This window comes from Centrocercus urophasianus, unplaced genomic scaffold (genome assembly GCF_019232065.1).
Source record: "Centrocercus urophasianus isolate 14NV4802_14NV808 unplaced genomic scaffold, USGS_Curo_1.0 seq_10, whole genome shotgun sequence".
Classification (NCBI taxonomy): Eukaryota; Metazoa; Chordata; class Aves; order Galliformes; family Phasianidae; genus Centrocercus; species Centrocercus urophasianus.
In genome coordinates this window covers 19,345,999-19,362,596 of record NW_024884142.1, presented here as the reverse complement: position 1 = coordinate 19,362,596, position 16,598 = coordinate 19,345,999, and the positions used below count along the sequence as shown (strand labels likewise).

Sequence of the window (16,598 nt, the reverse complement as noted above, 5' to 3'; positions counted from 1 at the left end):
GTTTTTGTGGGGATTTTTTTTCCCAGTGATCGTTACTAATTTTGCTTAGTGTATGTCAGCTTGGACGAGAAAAATAGTAAATGATTCTAAATGTAATCTTCCAATTATGGCATTATAAAGTTGGTAGTAGTAGTATTGCTTTGTAAAAATTTTTCAGAAGACCCAAAACTTTGTTGTTCTAGCAATGTAAGATATTCATTTGGAAAAACTCTTCCTATGACAGTTTAGCTTGCATAAAGTCAAAGATCAATTCTCTTCATATAGCCTCGTTTTTCTGTACCTACTGATCTGACCTTTTAATTTTGCTATGTATCTCCTTAGACTGTTGGAAATGTGGCTGCACTTACAGCACTATACAGAGAACATAATCACTATAAACTAAATTTTCCTAAGTTTGTTTACACAACCATAAATGCACCATTTTTAGATGACTATATTAGATAACCATAATGCATAGATGCAGTTAAAAGTATTCCAGAAGTTCCACTCTCTGGACCTATTCTCATCAATATTGTCAAATATGTAATCAGTTTAAGATTCTTTACTGGGTTTCCCTTGATATAAACTGGAAGCTGAAGCAATCATGCTATCAATTAGGGCTTAAGGCAGTCTTTCTGATGATTTGACCAGACATCAGTATGAATTTTGTGATCATACTTTCTGCTGTGCTCCTTTAGTGCCACCTGGTGACCAGCTTGAAGGAAAAAGAGAGTATGATCCTTGTGTAGTGAGGTAGCTGATGATCTGAGCTAAAACCTTCACTTGAGAAAGATTTTGCAGGTGACATTAGATTTAGAAGTGCTTCAGTCTTTGCTAGTTCAAAAAGATTTATTTTAATACCATTTCCAACCTAAATTAATTCTATTCTTACTATGCACACAATGTGTACAAATAGGTATAAATGTTATATAAACATTGCACTTCGTTAGAAATTCAGTGTCCATTCATGTTATTCGTCAAGATGTAGCTAGAAATGGCATTAATCAGTGTATAACTTCTGCCTTTCATCTGTTGAAGTCAGTGAGACTTTTGTAAAGAAATAGCCCCTGAATTAAATCCTTTGTTAATTCCTGTTCTTAACGAGAGATTACATAAAATCCGCAGAAGCTATGAAAAATCATGTTATTTTAAGTCAAGTGCAGAAAAGAAGGCTGAACCTCTTCTTATTTCAAGTCTGTTGAAGAAAGATACCTTAGCATTAACAGGAACATTAGCATTAACAAGAAAAGGTTGAGCTCCACATGGCTCCAGACTTAGATTGCTATGAGAAATACTCTATATATCATTCCCATACATCCTCCTTGAAAAACCGTTTCCCATACCTGTTCCCCACACACACAGTTCACTTTTGCTATGTGAAACCTTTTTATATCATTACAAGTGTGATGTGCATGAATCAGACCAATTTTGGTGCCTGACAAAATAATCCTGCAATAGGAATCATATTGCATTCTATTCTGTCACTATCTCTAGAGGTAAAAATACTCTGGCTTTGAATGCAACTGAAAAGCGAGGCAGATGGACTGAAATGCCTTCAGCATCTAAACAAGTGAAAAAGCACGAGTGAACTACAGATTCTTCAAAATGTAAAGATGTCAGTGATTAGCCATTTTCATCTCAGGTGTTCTTAATGTGAATTCAGCATTTCATTATAGGAGGTTAATTAGAAAAATAAGGAAAAAAATGTCAAGGGAATAAATCATCATTTCAGTTTTATCTTTTCTAACGTGAATAATGGATTTTATTTTTATACCAGATGTGTGTAATAATACAGCTGCATTTCTCCAGTTGCAAGATAAGGACAGAATTAATCTTGGATTATAAGAGAAATTTTATCAAGTTGTATGGCTAGCTCAAGAGGCATTTTATGTCTGGTCATTTCTGCTGCAGAACATTTAACGTGAATTCTTTTCTTCACCTCTTTTTTTTTTTTTTTTTTTCTTTAACTAGAATAATTATGTCTTACATATGTCCATATTTTAGCATTTTATAATTTCAAATGCTACAGTAAAGATAGAGACAGCATTTCTGTTTTAATTGCCATTTTTCACTATTTTCATAACTTTCTCAGCAGGCTGTCTTTTGGGCTTAAATTTTCCATGCTCTGTCTCTTTTCAAAAGCTATTCTAAGCATATTTGAGTAATCTAGCAAACTCAAACAGTTCTAATTTTGTGGTAACGTAAGCATGAAAAATATTCATTTTTCTCACATTTCAAATGTTTTCCATTTCTGTGACATAAAGCAGATAGAAATTTCATGTATTATTTGCCTGGAAGTTCTTGCAGAGAAAGGAACAACCGCCAAAGGAAGTAGTGGCAACATTCCTAACGTGCACTCCAAAATACAGGACAATGGATTGCTGCTTGTAGCCTGTGGTTTATTTTCACAGCTCAGTCACTAATCTGCTGGCTGACATCAAACTAATCGGTTCTTTTCTTTGAGCTTTCATTGCCACATCTAAAAAAAAAAGAAAGTAAAAAGCTTTATGTCCTCAGTGAAGTGGAGACCTGATGTTCAAAATCACTGTGTAATAGCAGATGCTTTCAGGTATTGTTTTTGCCTTTGTAATTTATTATTTCTTCTTTTTCTGACATATTTCTTGAAAGGCACAAGTAAGCTTGAATAAGGATGACTATCTTAGCATGTTAACATTTATGTGAATTTAAGATACCTGTGATTATCTACATAAAGAACATTTTAGCACTGAATAATCTATAAAGATTATTTTAACTATATCTATTTGTATTTTTTTACTTTTTTTTCCGTTGCAAAGAATCAAAACAAAAGAAATCGTGCTCAAATCAGTGGGAATATGTGAATACCAGACATTCACAATGACAATTTGCAGTGCTCAGTTCAGCTTAGTAGGCTAATTGCTTGAAGAGGATCAAAGTGACATAGGCCACAGTGTTCTTTTTTTTTCCCATCAGACAAACATTTTAGTTTATGAACATGATTACAACACTTAAGCCTTTATTCTCTGTAGGCTGGACTATTATAAAATGTGATCTGTAAGACCAGACTTTGAATTGATTTAGATGCAGACTTTAGACAATTTCTTGAAAAGCAGGCATGAGGCAGAGGCAAAGGGAATGCATTGCCATGAGCGTATTTGGTCTATGCTTAAAAATCTGCTTTGACTGGTAAGTATCAAGAAAAGGTTACAAGTTTGTTTTCCCCACAAGAATGGTAAATGAACTAAAATATTTTATAAGAGAAATTATCTCTATACACTGTGACTTACCAGGAGAATCCCCAGCAACAGAAATGTTAATGGGAACAAGAAATGAAATTCAAGATATTTTTAATATATCAAGAACTGGCTGGAAATCAGGGTAGATAGCAGTACTTTCTTCAAAATTGTCCTTATCCTGAGTGTTTAAAAAAAAACGATCACTAGAAAACTTGTCAATATGCCCATTGCTTATTGAGGAGAATCTTCTGTTTATTAAACTCACATTTTGTAAAGAAATTGTGAGAATTAGCTGATGTTCAGAACATCAGACATTGCTTCTGAGTCCGTATGTTCAACATGAAAATGTTATGATAACTTTGTATTACATAAGAAGTAACTTAACTTAAAATATACTTATAAGGTATACTTATTAAAACACACGTGGTAATTTTTAAATCTAAAATTAAAGAAAAATGTGAATATTTTTCAAACTCATTTGAATAGTCTAGGAGTCTGGGTCACATCTGAATATGTGAGAATGCCTCTCAAATGTTGCAGTATTCTAAACAGTTCTAAAAGCAATAATGCTCCTAATTGCAAAGGAGAAAAAGTTCTGCCTACTTAGAAAAATGAAATAACACGATACATATCAACTCCATGCATCATAGTGCAGTGAAGAGTCAGGGAGTTAGCGTTGTCTGAAGTAACTCTGGAACCAGAGCAATATAGCCATTGGAAAGGTAGAATTTATTAATAAAGATGCATTACTTGCTGATATAGACATATTACCTATGTGGCTTGTGTTAGAAAATGCACTGTTTTTAGCTGCTCACTCAGATGTCACTAAAGTCAAGTATTAATAATGTGCCCACATTCATTAGGGACCTAATACTATATGTTTATGTTAACACAATGTTCCCAGTAACTTCAGAGCTGAAAATTGAGACTCTAGATGCTAATTTGCAGATAGGATGATAGAATAGTAAAACTGTAGGCACAAGTAGAAGAGCAAAACTGAAGGCAGAACATGGGATAAATCAGCAGCCAAATGGGTGGTGATTTGTGAAAACGTCAGCATTCAAGAGCGTTGTAGGTTTTGATGTGGTTCATCCATGTGTAAATTTACTCATTTATTTGGGTAAATTTATCTTAGTGCTGAGGTATGCCATTTTAGGAATGTTACAGTGTTCAGGACAGAATGGCCTTTAAATTACATTTACTCCTTCATATGTTTGCAGCCTGACATGACAGTTCATTTGCACCAACACAAAACAGTTTATTACATTCCTGCCATTGTCCTTGCCCGGCTAAAATCTTGGGATATTTAGCAGTCAAACTAAATATATATATATATATATATATATATATATTTCAGGATCTATAAAATTTGTTATGAAAATGTAACATTTTTCTTGCTAAGGACATTAGTCATGAAACCTAATTATGTGGATAGGATTGATAAGAGTTTGATGTCATGTTGTGCATGTAGTCAGTAAACCCTATCATGCTTCCCAAAAGGAGGCCCATCACATTTTCTTTTCAAGTACTTGAAAATTCAAACTGAGTGTATAAGTGGGAAGCACCTCTGCAGGATTATCAAAGTTTGGTTTTAAAGAACCTATCAACTAATATTCTGCTATTCTGCCATTGCTTCACTAATATTCATCCAAATTTCCTTTTGAAATATTAAAAATATATATTTGAAAAAGACATATTAGAAAATCATCTTGCTGGATTTAATTTTTATTACACTATTTCATCATATCTCATCATAGAAAGAACCTAAAGAGTCCTCGGAGTCCGACTGAATGTTCTCTTGTGGTTACTTTAAAAATTTCTATAACATTATATGCTTTATTTGTGAAGCTCAGTACCAGAGTTTATATTAAGAGCATGTTTCTCAAGTAGCGATAACGATATCTCTGTGTAATCTTGCTACTCAGATCTACACAGCCTTTCATTTCTTACTCCATGTCTGTTTCCCCTGTAGGGCAGGAAAAGGAAATTTCCACCTAGGGAATTCAGCATCTTTCAGCATCAATGATACTTGTCCTGCAGCCCTCTATATTAGGGAGAGCACATCAGCTACAGTTAGCACTTAAAATTTATCAGTGCCCATTTACACACGTCTTCTTTGTCTCTGTGTACATTTCAAACAGTGGAGTCAGGAGCAGTAGGAAAGCAAATAGAAGACATTAAAAGAAGAAAGTTACATCTTTTTTTCTCCTCAGTAATTCGTGTAAGCATGAAACTAGTGTTGTTATTATCCATAAATTGTCATCTATCATGAGGTAGAAACATCTTTTTCACCTTGCCTTTGCTGTCTGAGGTTTGAATACTCCTCTGTCAGTAGCATAAACAGTAATGAGATCTTCTGTTTCCTTCTAGCTATATGTTGCCTGTTAGCAGTCCTGAAGGTTACTGCATGATTGAAATGGCTGCAGACAGAAACCCTCCTGTACGACACAGACTCCATCTCTCATATCAGGCATCTCAGGTGAGTCTAAAAAGCATCAAAAAAACAGCTGCTTGCTTTGAAAACACAGATATCATTATATTTTCTTTAATATGTCATTTCACAGAAAGCATCCACAATATTTCCAATGATTTCTTCAACTTATCTGACTCTGAAACATCTATTTCAGCTGCTTAATGTCTATGAAAAGGATGCTGATACTGCAAGAGAAAAAATAAAGTATCTGCAGTGTCAGTGAATTAAGCCACGGTGTTGTTAGGAAAAATTCAGACACAGTTCAGCAGTAACTCTGGTTATTTTTTGTTTGCGATCTCTGTTGTCTTGTGGTGGGCAATTATGAATCATCACTGACTTAACTTGATGCCAGAACTTTAGGACTTCCCTTCTGAGCAGTATTGTAAATATGATTGTCTCCATTTTCAAACCAGCCACTCTAAATCTGCCATAGGCCAGCTTTCCCATATCATGGTTTTTTTTGTTTTGCTTTGTCTCCATTTTGTCACCTTTCTTTTCTCTGTGTTCTAGTATCAGAAGATTATTCCTGCATGTTATGTTCTAAGTCGTTTTGAACTTGAGAATTTGAACTGTGATTGAGCTTTCACGTTATAAGTTTGCTAGGATACAGGACAATTAATTGTAGATAGACTAATTATTATGTGTATGTCTAGGTGCTCAGCCTGATAGAACTGAGTTAGATGTCATTATTACCCAAATTATTTCTGTTCACATCTTCTAGATGACCAGCCTGATGTTCTGAAGGGGAATGTTGTTTGTCTCCCCCTTTATGTCTGCAGCCTATATCTCTGGCAGAATATGTATCTAACACTGTTTGCAACTTCTGTGTAGAGAATCTGTGGAAATGACCCATTAGTGCACGGTCATGTAAAGAAGCAAGCACTACCTCACTAAAAGAAAGACTTACAGGCAGCTGCTACCTTTGATACCAGGCCCCAAGATGATACAGCAGAATCTTTCTGCCCCAATCAAGAAATTTATCTCGTTTGTTAGTAAGTTCAGAACTCTTTTCTTTTTGTGTGAGCCCACAGTTGTTTCAGTTCATATGGATTTTGGAAGTGGATGTTCTGGTCCTCCGCACTTAGCACATTTCAATTCATATTTGCAGAGCAGTCGTGGACCAAAACAACTTAATTCCCTCAGGAAAAAGCAGTGCAGAAGATGTTCTCTCTGGGTGCACTTAATATACTATACCACTGAGAGGTATTTCATGGGACCAAACACACTTAATTAACATAAATTCTTACATGGTATATAGGATGAATGTTGGATCTTCATGAAAAATGGTTATGCTTTACGTCTGTTTCCAATCTTTTCAGAAGCATACCAGCAATGAAAGAAAAATATTATTTCTAAGGGGACTAAGGAATTTTTCCCCTTAATGACTGACAGTTGATTCTCTTTACCGCTCAGGCTCCAAATGAAGAAAAGCCATTTACAAATTAGCGTTAGAAAAGTTAAGCATAATCACAAAATCATAGAATAGCTCAGGTTAGAAGGGACATAAAAGATCATCTAGTTCTAACCTCCCTGCTACGCACCAGCTCAGACTTCCCCAGGCCCCATCCAACCTGGTCTTGAATGCCTCCAGGGATGGAGCATCCACAGCTTCTCTGGGCAGCCTATTCCTGTGCCTCACTGCCTTCTGAATAAAAAACGTCCTTCTTAAGTCTAACCTAATTCTCACCTCTTTTAGTTTAAAACCATTTCCAAGTCTCTTATCATTATCATGAAAGTATTAGGAATGTTAACGTAATGTTACCATAATATTATCTTAGGGCTATTAGATTATTAACAAGATTTACAGAAATTCTTCCTGTGTGCTTCCTGAAAATAGATTCTGGTTTTGTCCATTTAACTCAGAACAGGACCTTTACAGAAAGAAATGTGTATTATGGTGTACTAGTGTGAGTTTGAACATCTAACATATTACAATAAAAATCATCGGTGTGAGAAACTGAGCAGAGCCAAGTGAAGTTATTCTGTGGTTCACTGGATCTGCCCCCAGGTCAATGCTTTTGTAAAATAAGTCCAGTAATAAAAGATTATGTTGCAAGAGTAGTGTTTGGTACACCTTTTTTTTTTTTTTTTTTTTTCTTTTTCTTTTTTTTTTCTTTATCATAGACACTTTACATTCCAGTCCAGTGCCTTCCTTAATTCTTATAGCAGGTTCACAAACTGAGAGAAAATGTCTGTCTGAAAATGCTACTTACAAATTTTGTCCAAATCTGTGCTGGTTTATATCTATGTTTGACAAGGGAGAAAGTCAAGTGATATGAAATGAATTTGACAAGTGCTGAGCTGATGTCTTCGAATTCCTTCCACATGAAAAATTTGATTTAATTTTATCCATGCTCTAAGAGATGTAGAGGTCTTTTTTTTTTTCTTATTTTCTTTCTAAATGAAAGGCATTGTAAATGGAGACATTTGTGGTCATTGTATCTCCAAATTTCACTTTAGATTGTCAGCAACATTGCTCAAGCAGTGATAAAAGCCATTCGAGAACAGCAAAACACACTCATATCGATATGTGAAATCTAGACAAATTGATATGGTACTTTCCTCCTTCTGCTCCTAAATCTTACAGTTGGTGTATGGATATTATAGAAGAGGACTCCTTAACTATAATTTATCTCCTTGTGTAAATGATCGCCTCACTTTACAAACCCTATGATATATCTGTTTTTCTGGTGACTTATTCATAGTTGACTACCCGTCACTCTGTTTCTGGATTGGTTGTATTATACATGTAAATGCATCACAGAATGATATAGTTATTATATTATGGTCTTTTCAATTCTAGACAGACATCTGGCAAAAGAACTTAGTCATGTTGAAACCCAGTGTCAGAGCCCATGAAAGTCAAGCACCAGCTTTATAAGTGGCATTTTCCATGCGTAATTAGTCACTTAAGAGAACTTCTGTAAGTGATGTATAAGGATTTATCTCCTAGATCAGGTAGCCCAAGAACACTAATATGACTGGGTCAGTCCCAATATAAACTAGTCGTGGGTGTTTCTTCGACATCTTTATCAAGGATGCCCTAGGCATTTGTGACTCCAGAATTTACTAAAACTTTCCCTTTTCTCCTGGTCTTCATTATTGTGGTCTGATGTATATCTTGTCACTCATTCAAGAAATGTAAAATCTTGATTATATAACTCCTTTATCTTGGTTTCCTGTAGGTTCCAGATCATTAAGAAAATTTTTATGTATAGTGTACATTTTCTTCTATGTTCCTGTGCCAGCTCTTAAACGAGACTGTAAAACTCATGGTTATACAATGATGGAAACATAAAGAAAAGCTTATTGTGTTCATGTTCATTGTGGATAAGGCTGGAAATTGTAATTTGTTTTTCATGGAATGTTACTACACAGTTTTACATAAAAGTCTATTTACATCATGTAAAATGAAAAAAAAAAAAAAAAATTAAAAAATCCTTCAAGCCAATGACATAGTTTTTGGCCATCTTTAATTAATGGCTATTTCCATTATTTCTTGTAATTAATGCTCCATTATTTTATAGCAACATCACAAACTACATTCTTTTCTGATGTTTCTCTTATTTCTGCAGATCACCTTTGGACCAACCTTTCTTGGGAATGTTCCTGTTCACAAAGAGGTTCCTGAATGTGCTGGGCACATACATGGCTATAAAGGATGCATTAGGGATTTTCAAGTAAACAACAAAGAATTTTTCATCATAGATGATGCTCTTGGAGGGAAGAATGTTGAGAACTGTAATGTTCCAATATGTGATTACCATCCATGTCGCAATGGTGGAACCTGCATTAGGTAAGAGTTAGCATTTTGTCATCTCTTTGTAGCTGGCAGGTTCATCCTTAGTAGAAATTATTATACTTTTCTGTGTAATAAGCAATAACTTAACTCCTGTCCTGATAATGTTAAATAGGAAATGTTACATCTTCATGCCTAACCAAAGAAATTTTACAACTTCTTTGCTTACGTTAAAACAGATATAAAATGTAATTACACTGTACATGGTGCATGTGTAGTGAGTTGCTGATAGAATTCCTTCTGGATCAGCTAGTTCCCCGGCCTAGTGACCAGTTCAGACTCTTTTTATAGGTAAGACAAGATCACATAACACCTTCTTCTTCTGTCTGACAACTCTATATCTTGCCAGACCTGTACCCTCACCCGTCTTCAAGGTGTTCTGTGTAGACAAGTTGCGTGTCTTTGTGACCATGCTATGAAAACACCAACAAGCAAGTCATCACCTTCAGCAACTGTGAATAGTATTTTCAAAGAAGATATGAAAGTTAGACTGTATCATGATTAACCTCTAGGTCCCTAGTGGTGTCCTTGAACCTCTAAGTGAGGGTCAGAGAAGCAAAATCCCTCTACAAGCAGAGCAGTGCTAGCAGGGCAAGTCCAAGAGTCAGAATTGAGTCAGAGCAATCCCAGATATGTGTAGAGACTGGGAGAAGAATTCATTGCGAGCAGCCCTGTGGAAAAGGACTTGGAGGTCTGGTGGGTAGAAAGCTGGACATGAGTCAGCAGTGTGCACTTGCAGCCCAGAAGACTAACAGTATCTCTGGCTACATCAAGAGAGGAATAGCCAACAGAGAGAAGGAGGTGATTGTCTCTCTCTGCTCTGCCATTTTAAGGCCCCATCTGGAGTACTGTACCCAGGACTGGAGTCCGTACCTCAATAAATATGTGGAGCTGTTGGAAGGGGTCTAGATGAGGGTTGAGGCGCCTCTTATTAAGAAAGGTTGTTTGCTTGAGACATGCTCTAGCTGTAGCAAAACCAATTATCTCTTGAGATTTGGAAGTCCCATTTGGATAGGTTACTAGCTAGGGATCTTCAGAGAAGTAATCCCTGCATTCCAAAGTCCTGATGCTTCATTTTGCTCACAGTGTGTGCAATGCAACTCCATCACTGTATACTGTGTAATGAACTAAGAGAAAAACAAATTGCTTCTGCTTCTCTGAGAAGTGATGAAATTTATGCGTGTGTCACATCTACAAGTCTCACTCTTGACGAGTCATGTACCTATCTCCTTCAATTTCTTTGTAGAGGATGTAAACAGAGTGACAAGATGGAAGGTAAATTTGCTTTTGCTGGCAGGCATTATACACAGACTCTGACAATGCCAAGGCCAGAAACCCCTTTGGGGTATGCTTCACTTTTTTCTTTACTGATCTTGTTTTCCACAGCTTTCATCATGCTGAAAAAGTGTGGAAAAGCAATAACTTGCATACCTTCTGATCAGCCTTGGGAGATCTGGCTCCAGAACATCTTTAATCTTATGAGCAATCCACAAAGCTTGTTCTTCTGAATCTGTTGTCTTAAAAAATAAATTGAGTGTTTCAGTGGATGAAGCATCTTCTAAAAGGAATGGTGTGCTATATACTCTTCCTTCCAAGCAATTACTGCTAATACTATTTAGTAATCTATTTAGTAATCATACACAGTTTACAAATTCTAGGTAGAAGACAGATCCAATTTTAAAGCAATAGTACTTACCACCTTCTTTCTTCAGTGCTTTGGTTACAATCATTCTTTGATAACTCTTGCAGCTGAAAGGTAATAGCCTCTCCCTTAGTTCCACAGTAGTTTATTAGTTGCTTTATCCTAGCAACTATTTTATAAACTAGTATTCAGATTTAGAGGAATCCTGTTGTAATTCACAGCATGTCATGTGTGGAGTAGGAGAACTGAAAAACCAGAAGTAAACATTTTGTGTATAGTTTCTAGTGTTCAAGTGGTATGTGTGGACTATAATACAGCATGGTTACCTTCAGATGTATGACTGCTGCCAACAAGAGCCCTAAATAATATATGGTGCTAGAATGTACAGGGCAAGGTTTTGATAGTGGGTGGGGCTACAAGAAATGCCTCCAGTTATAAGAGTCCAGAAACTATCTAGATAAGGGTAGGCTTTAGCTGGCTCCCAAAAAGGACCTACAGCTTCTAGAGCTAAGCTATGAGCAAGAGAGAAAGCTTAAGAGAGCACAAAAGCAACTGGGAGAGCTAAATGAGAAAATGGGAGAGAAACAGCACTGCAGACAATAGGGTCAGTGCAGAAGGAAGGCAGGAGGTGCTCCAGGTGCAGAGCAGAAGTTCTCTGCAGCCAGGAAAGGCCCATGGTGGAGCAGGCTGTCCCCATGGGGATCTTTACTGGAACAGTACGGTCCCAAAGGATGAGTACTGTGGTATGGATCCACACTGGAGAAGTGCTTGCAGAGTTACAGCCCTTGGGAAGTCCAGTTTGGGAAGAACTGCATCCTGTGGGAAGAATCTCACATGTAGTAGGGGGCATAGTGACCATGGAGGAGTGGCAGAAACAATGCAGTACGAGCTGACTGCAGCCTCTGTTCTCCTCTCCCTTCACTGCTCAGGGGAGGAGGTAGAGGAGAGTAAATGGGAGGGAAGGTGTTTTTAGTTTGCTTTTGGTTCTTGCTGATGTAGTCTGTTACCAGTAGGCAATAAATTACATTAATCTCCCTTATGCTGAGTCTGTTTTTCCAGTGATGGTAAGTGCTGACTGATCTCACTGTCTTATTCTCAGCTTATGAGCCTTTTTTTCCCACATGTTTGTGTTTACACAGTATGTGCTGTTTACAGGGAGGAATGAGATAGCAATGTGGTTGAGCTAAGCTGACTATCATTGTTAAACCACCATCTCACATCTTTGTTAAACCACCATCTCAACAGTACTAAAAACATTCCCATCTCCACCATTAATTGTATTCATTTACCTACTTACTTCTGAGAAGAAAAAAAAAAAAAAAGAAAAAAAAACCTTAATTGTAATTAAATCTTTTTTCAGATCAGAAAACAATCTGACAACTCTTATAAAGCTATTATTGACTGGTTTAAGATATTGCCAGTTGTTTCACTTAGCTGCTTAATAGCAAAAAATGCCATTTTTCACTGGATGTTATTCTTTGTGAATTTGGCAACTAATTGGGGCTTTTGCTTCTGAAAGGCCAAGTGTTATATAATAACTCAGACATGTTTTATAATGAGGAATGAAGCTTGCTGTACATAGACAGGTGTGTTTCATAAGAAACATCTTTTACCCTCATTCTTAAATGAAAGTTACTTGCCTGACAAAGATTAGACAGACCAATGAGTTGGAATGGCCAACCACGGCAATGATGGTCACACAGTCACCATTTTGCCACAGTATAAAACTGTGTGTACGAAAAAAGCCATTCTGTTTCAAATTGCACTGTATCAGATAAGAGTTTTAGTCAAATCTAAATTTCTGATTCTTTACGTAACAGTTATTTTGTTAGTTTTTTAAAAGAAAGTATTTTCTTACCTTTGTAAATACCCTATGGCTTGTAGAGGCACTTTTGCAAGTTTACTAGCTCTTCTACAGCATTTTCTATCTGTGCTCAAGTAGAATGCCAGAGACTGGTTAATTTCAGAGGGGAAAAAATGACAACTATTCAGTAAATGTAGTGTCATACAGTTCTGTGAGTGATTCTGTGAATTCAGTGTTCACTGGATTTTAAGTATGAATTTGGAGGGAGATTAACCTTGGAAGTGCTAAACATTCTGTGTTGCCCCCTCTTGATGTGAGCCAGATGTTGCAAAAGACTAGTGTTAATTAAAAAGTCACATCTGTGTGTGGGAAATAAATTCATAAAATTAGCAGTGATTTGACAATTGTGAGCCACTACTCTTGTGGCAGTTGATTAATGCATTTGTTTTAAATTGTATAAAGAAAATGTAGACATAGACAAGTCGTTTTTTGTAGCGAAGAGTACAATCTCAGAGTTAATTGCTCCCACAAACAATCATGTTTCCAGTGTCTCAAACTATTCTCATAGCGATTACTCTTACTGTTTTTGTTCTCTTTGTATTGGTGCAGCAGATGGGTCCATTAATGTTAATCAATTAACTCAGACTGAAAAATCAAACTCAATTAGCAATAAATTTCAATAGAGAGACAGTTGTCTTCAGATTCCAACCACAAGGAATGCCATGTGCATCAAATATGCAAGGATGTCAAATTTTCAGTTTTGGTACCTGGCAGCACAATAAATATCTTTGCAGAAGTTTAGGTATTTCACTTGGAAAGTAGCTTTTCTACCATGAACTGTAAAAGTAATATTTTAAATTATATTTTAGAAACTGTTTTCTGCACACTGGAGGACCATGCATTTCTTTGTAAGACTTAGAACTGATTCATCAAATTATAAATTAAATCCTAAACATCTCCCAGAGTTCATCTGAAAAGGTTTTAAATGTCTTTTTAAAAAGTAGAAAATGAGTTCTAGATTAGCTTTGTGGAAAGTAAAAGAAGATGTTATAGTGGAACTTGATATGTGATAAAATTCCATGTATTGCAGCTGTTTAAAGGAGAAGGTAAAGTGATTGAACAAGTGCCATGGCTCCTTGTTTGTATATATCCTCAGTCATTATGACTGTGACTGTTTTTTATAAAAACAACTTAACTGAAGACCATGGAGACTAAAATGTAATTTTGCTTTTTTTTTCCTCTTGTTTTCTATTTAAAAGAGTAGTCATGGTAAATCTTTCCCATATCATGTACTAGAAATGATTCTTGTGCCTGCTTGTGCTCATGTATCAGAAATACACATCAAGTCAGATTTTAGCTGAAGGAATTCATCGAGGGTAGTCTTTTATTTCCTTATAAGCACATTTCTCACATTTTTAGCACACAGCTAGTGTTTGCTTCTGGTTCACATAATCTGGTTCGTGTCGTTTGAATTAAAGATGAAGTTGTTACATAAGAAAGTTCCCATTTCAAAACAGAAACCATTGAAACACCTTCCAGTAATGCTAGTAGTGGTGCAGGCTAACTTCTGAGAATTCCTAAAGGATTTTCTATCTTTATATGTAGAGCAAGAAAGGAATAAGATATTTGGGAATGGCAGGACTGATCACACTTACACTGATCTCTTATTGGTCTGTTTAATGAACTACGAGAGTCAGACAAGAGCATTATCCAGAACTTCTAGTTTTGTTGTGTTTATTTTACAAATCTGAATCCTACTTACTTATTATTAGGCTCCATATTCAGTCCAAAACTGTTTTAAGCTCTTCTGTGTTCAGCTCTTTCACAAAGATCAACCAATGAAAGGGATTAATTTATATTTTAGTAGATTTGAAAAGGAAATAGGTTTCTAGATAAGAGTTGAGAATTCTGCTCCTGGACTCAGATACCTTGTTCAGTTCTGCCTCAAACATTTTTAGAATTTGCACCATATGTACTTAAGTAAAATGATTTGTACAGAGATACCCTGCTTCCTGCTTCTTTCTGAAAGACTGTGTTTTTGTTAATTCTGTCAATACTAAAGGTGCTCACACATTAACAACTCCAGAAACAGATGGTATCACTATTTTCATTCATGTTTCTACATACTGATATTTAGAAAGGCTAGTTTGGGAGACTGAACATGTTGAATTCTGTACTCTTCATAAGACTATATAGCTAAATTAGCTGGAGTTCAGTGCATATGAATGAGATTCACATTTGGTAATCTGTTGTTTTTTTCTAACACTTATATCAAACCAGGCCTTGGTGAAGAAAATATTAAGCTTATTTTCAAATTGTTTTATTTTTCTAGCAGAGAGATTGTTCATCTTACCAGGTTCCACATGATGTTAGGAATAAGTAATGACACACTTAGAACATTTCACGTTACTTTCGAGAGGTATGAGAGAAAATGCCATTGTGCTTCTCAAAATTGATCAAAATAGCATTGGACATAAGCTTGTTACATCATATTTTTATAGGAAAGTCAAAGTAGCAATCAAACCAGAAAATTTTATCTTCAATTTCACTAATAGTACATATTAATATATATTGCTGGACGTGCTACAGCCTGACTGCTGTTCTTTATAGCCAAGCAAAAGTTCTATTTAAATTAATTAAAAATACGCAGCTTTTTTACCAGTGATTAAAATGTGGCTCAGTTTCAGAATTTGTTGGCTTAACAATTTTGCTTTTTTTTTATAGAACTGTTGCTGAAATAACAAATTCTGGCTGTTGAGTCATAGCATTTAAATCCAAATCAAAGCAAACTTTCAAAAAACAGATTATCAAAGAGTAAACCTTTCTGTGTTTTTAATACTGTCAGTGAACTGGTGGGTCTATTAAAAATGTCTGTGGAAAAATCAATTTTTTTCTGTTCTCGGATCTGCAGATTTAGTATTCAATTAATGTGAAAAGTAACTTGCTGAAAACAGAGCATGCAGGAAAAGCAAGTATCCAAGTGTAAATAGGACTTTAAATTCCTGACTGTTTAGATAATGTGCAAGCTGTGCACAGAATTTGTTAAATGTGATGTTTATACATCATCTTAGTTCAGTTGTGCTTAAATCAGAGAAGCTGCCACGGCTAAAATTTTAGTGTGGGTATTGAAATACTAGTAAGTGCCATTTTAATACCACTCATTCTAGAATGATTTGATTCAATTCCCAGAAATACTATGCAATATCACTTTCAAGAATTACAGCACAACCAAATCAGAATTTGTGATGGCATTGCATCCAGAAAAGAGATTGTGTTAGATATAGCTTTAAAACAAAAGATATCAGGAAGCTGAATTGAATGCTATCCTTTTTCAAGGCCACTGTGATATTTAAATGTACACAGAAATACTCAAAAAAACATTCATACGCATTTGTCCAACTAGAGAAGTAGTGCATACATTCCTGTAAGAATTTCACCACCTTAGAAATCCTGACAAATAGTGTAGCTGGTGATGTTTGCTGTATGTTGTATCACATGTAACAGGTGTGTGAAAAGTGATAGATGTGCCATATTCTTTTTACTAATTATTAAAATTCCACAGAGATAATGCTTTCATTGAAATGTATATGTTCTTAGTCAGGGACCGTTATACGCTGTAACTGTGTATTTTATTGATATTAATGTAAAATCACAAGATTGGTACTGCAAAAGATGAATAATGCACT

At 35.6% G+C, this 16,598-nt stretch overlaps 1 protein-coding gene across 1 annotated transcript in view; it reads left to right on the top strand.

Annotated features, from left to right (window-relative positions):
- Positions 1 to 16,598, top strand: part of EYS (eyes shut homolog) — a 660,788-nt gene that overhangs the window by 557,937 nt on the left and 86,253 nt on the right. The window contains exons 32-33 of the mRNA XM_042829470.1: positions 5,565 to 5,673; positions 9,243 to 9,463. Coding sequence (XP_042685404.1) covers positions 5,565 to 5,673; positions 9,243 to 9,463 — 330 coding nt within the window. The remainder of the gene's footprint in view (positions 1 to 5,564; positions 5,674 to 9,242; positions 9,464 to 16,598) is intronic.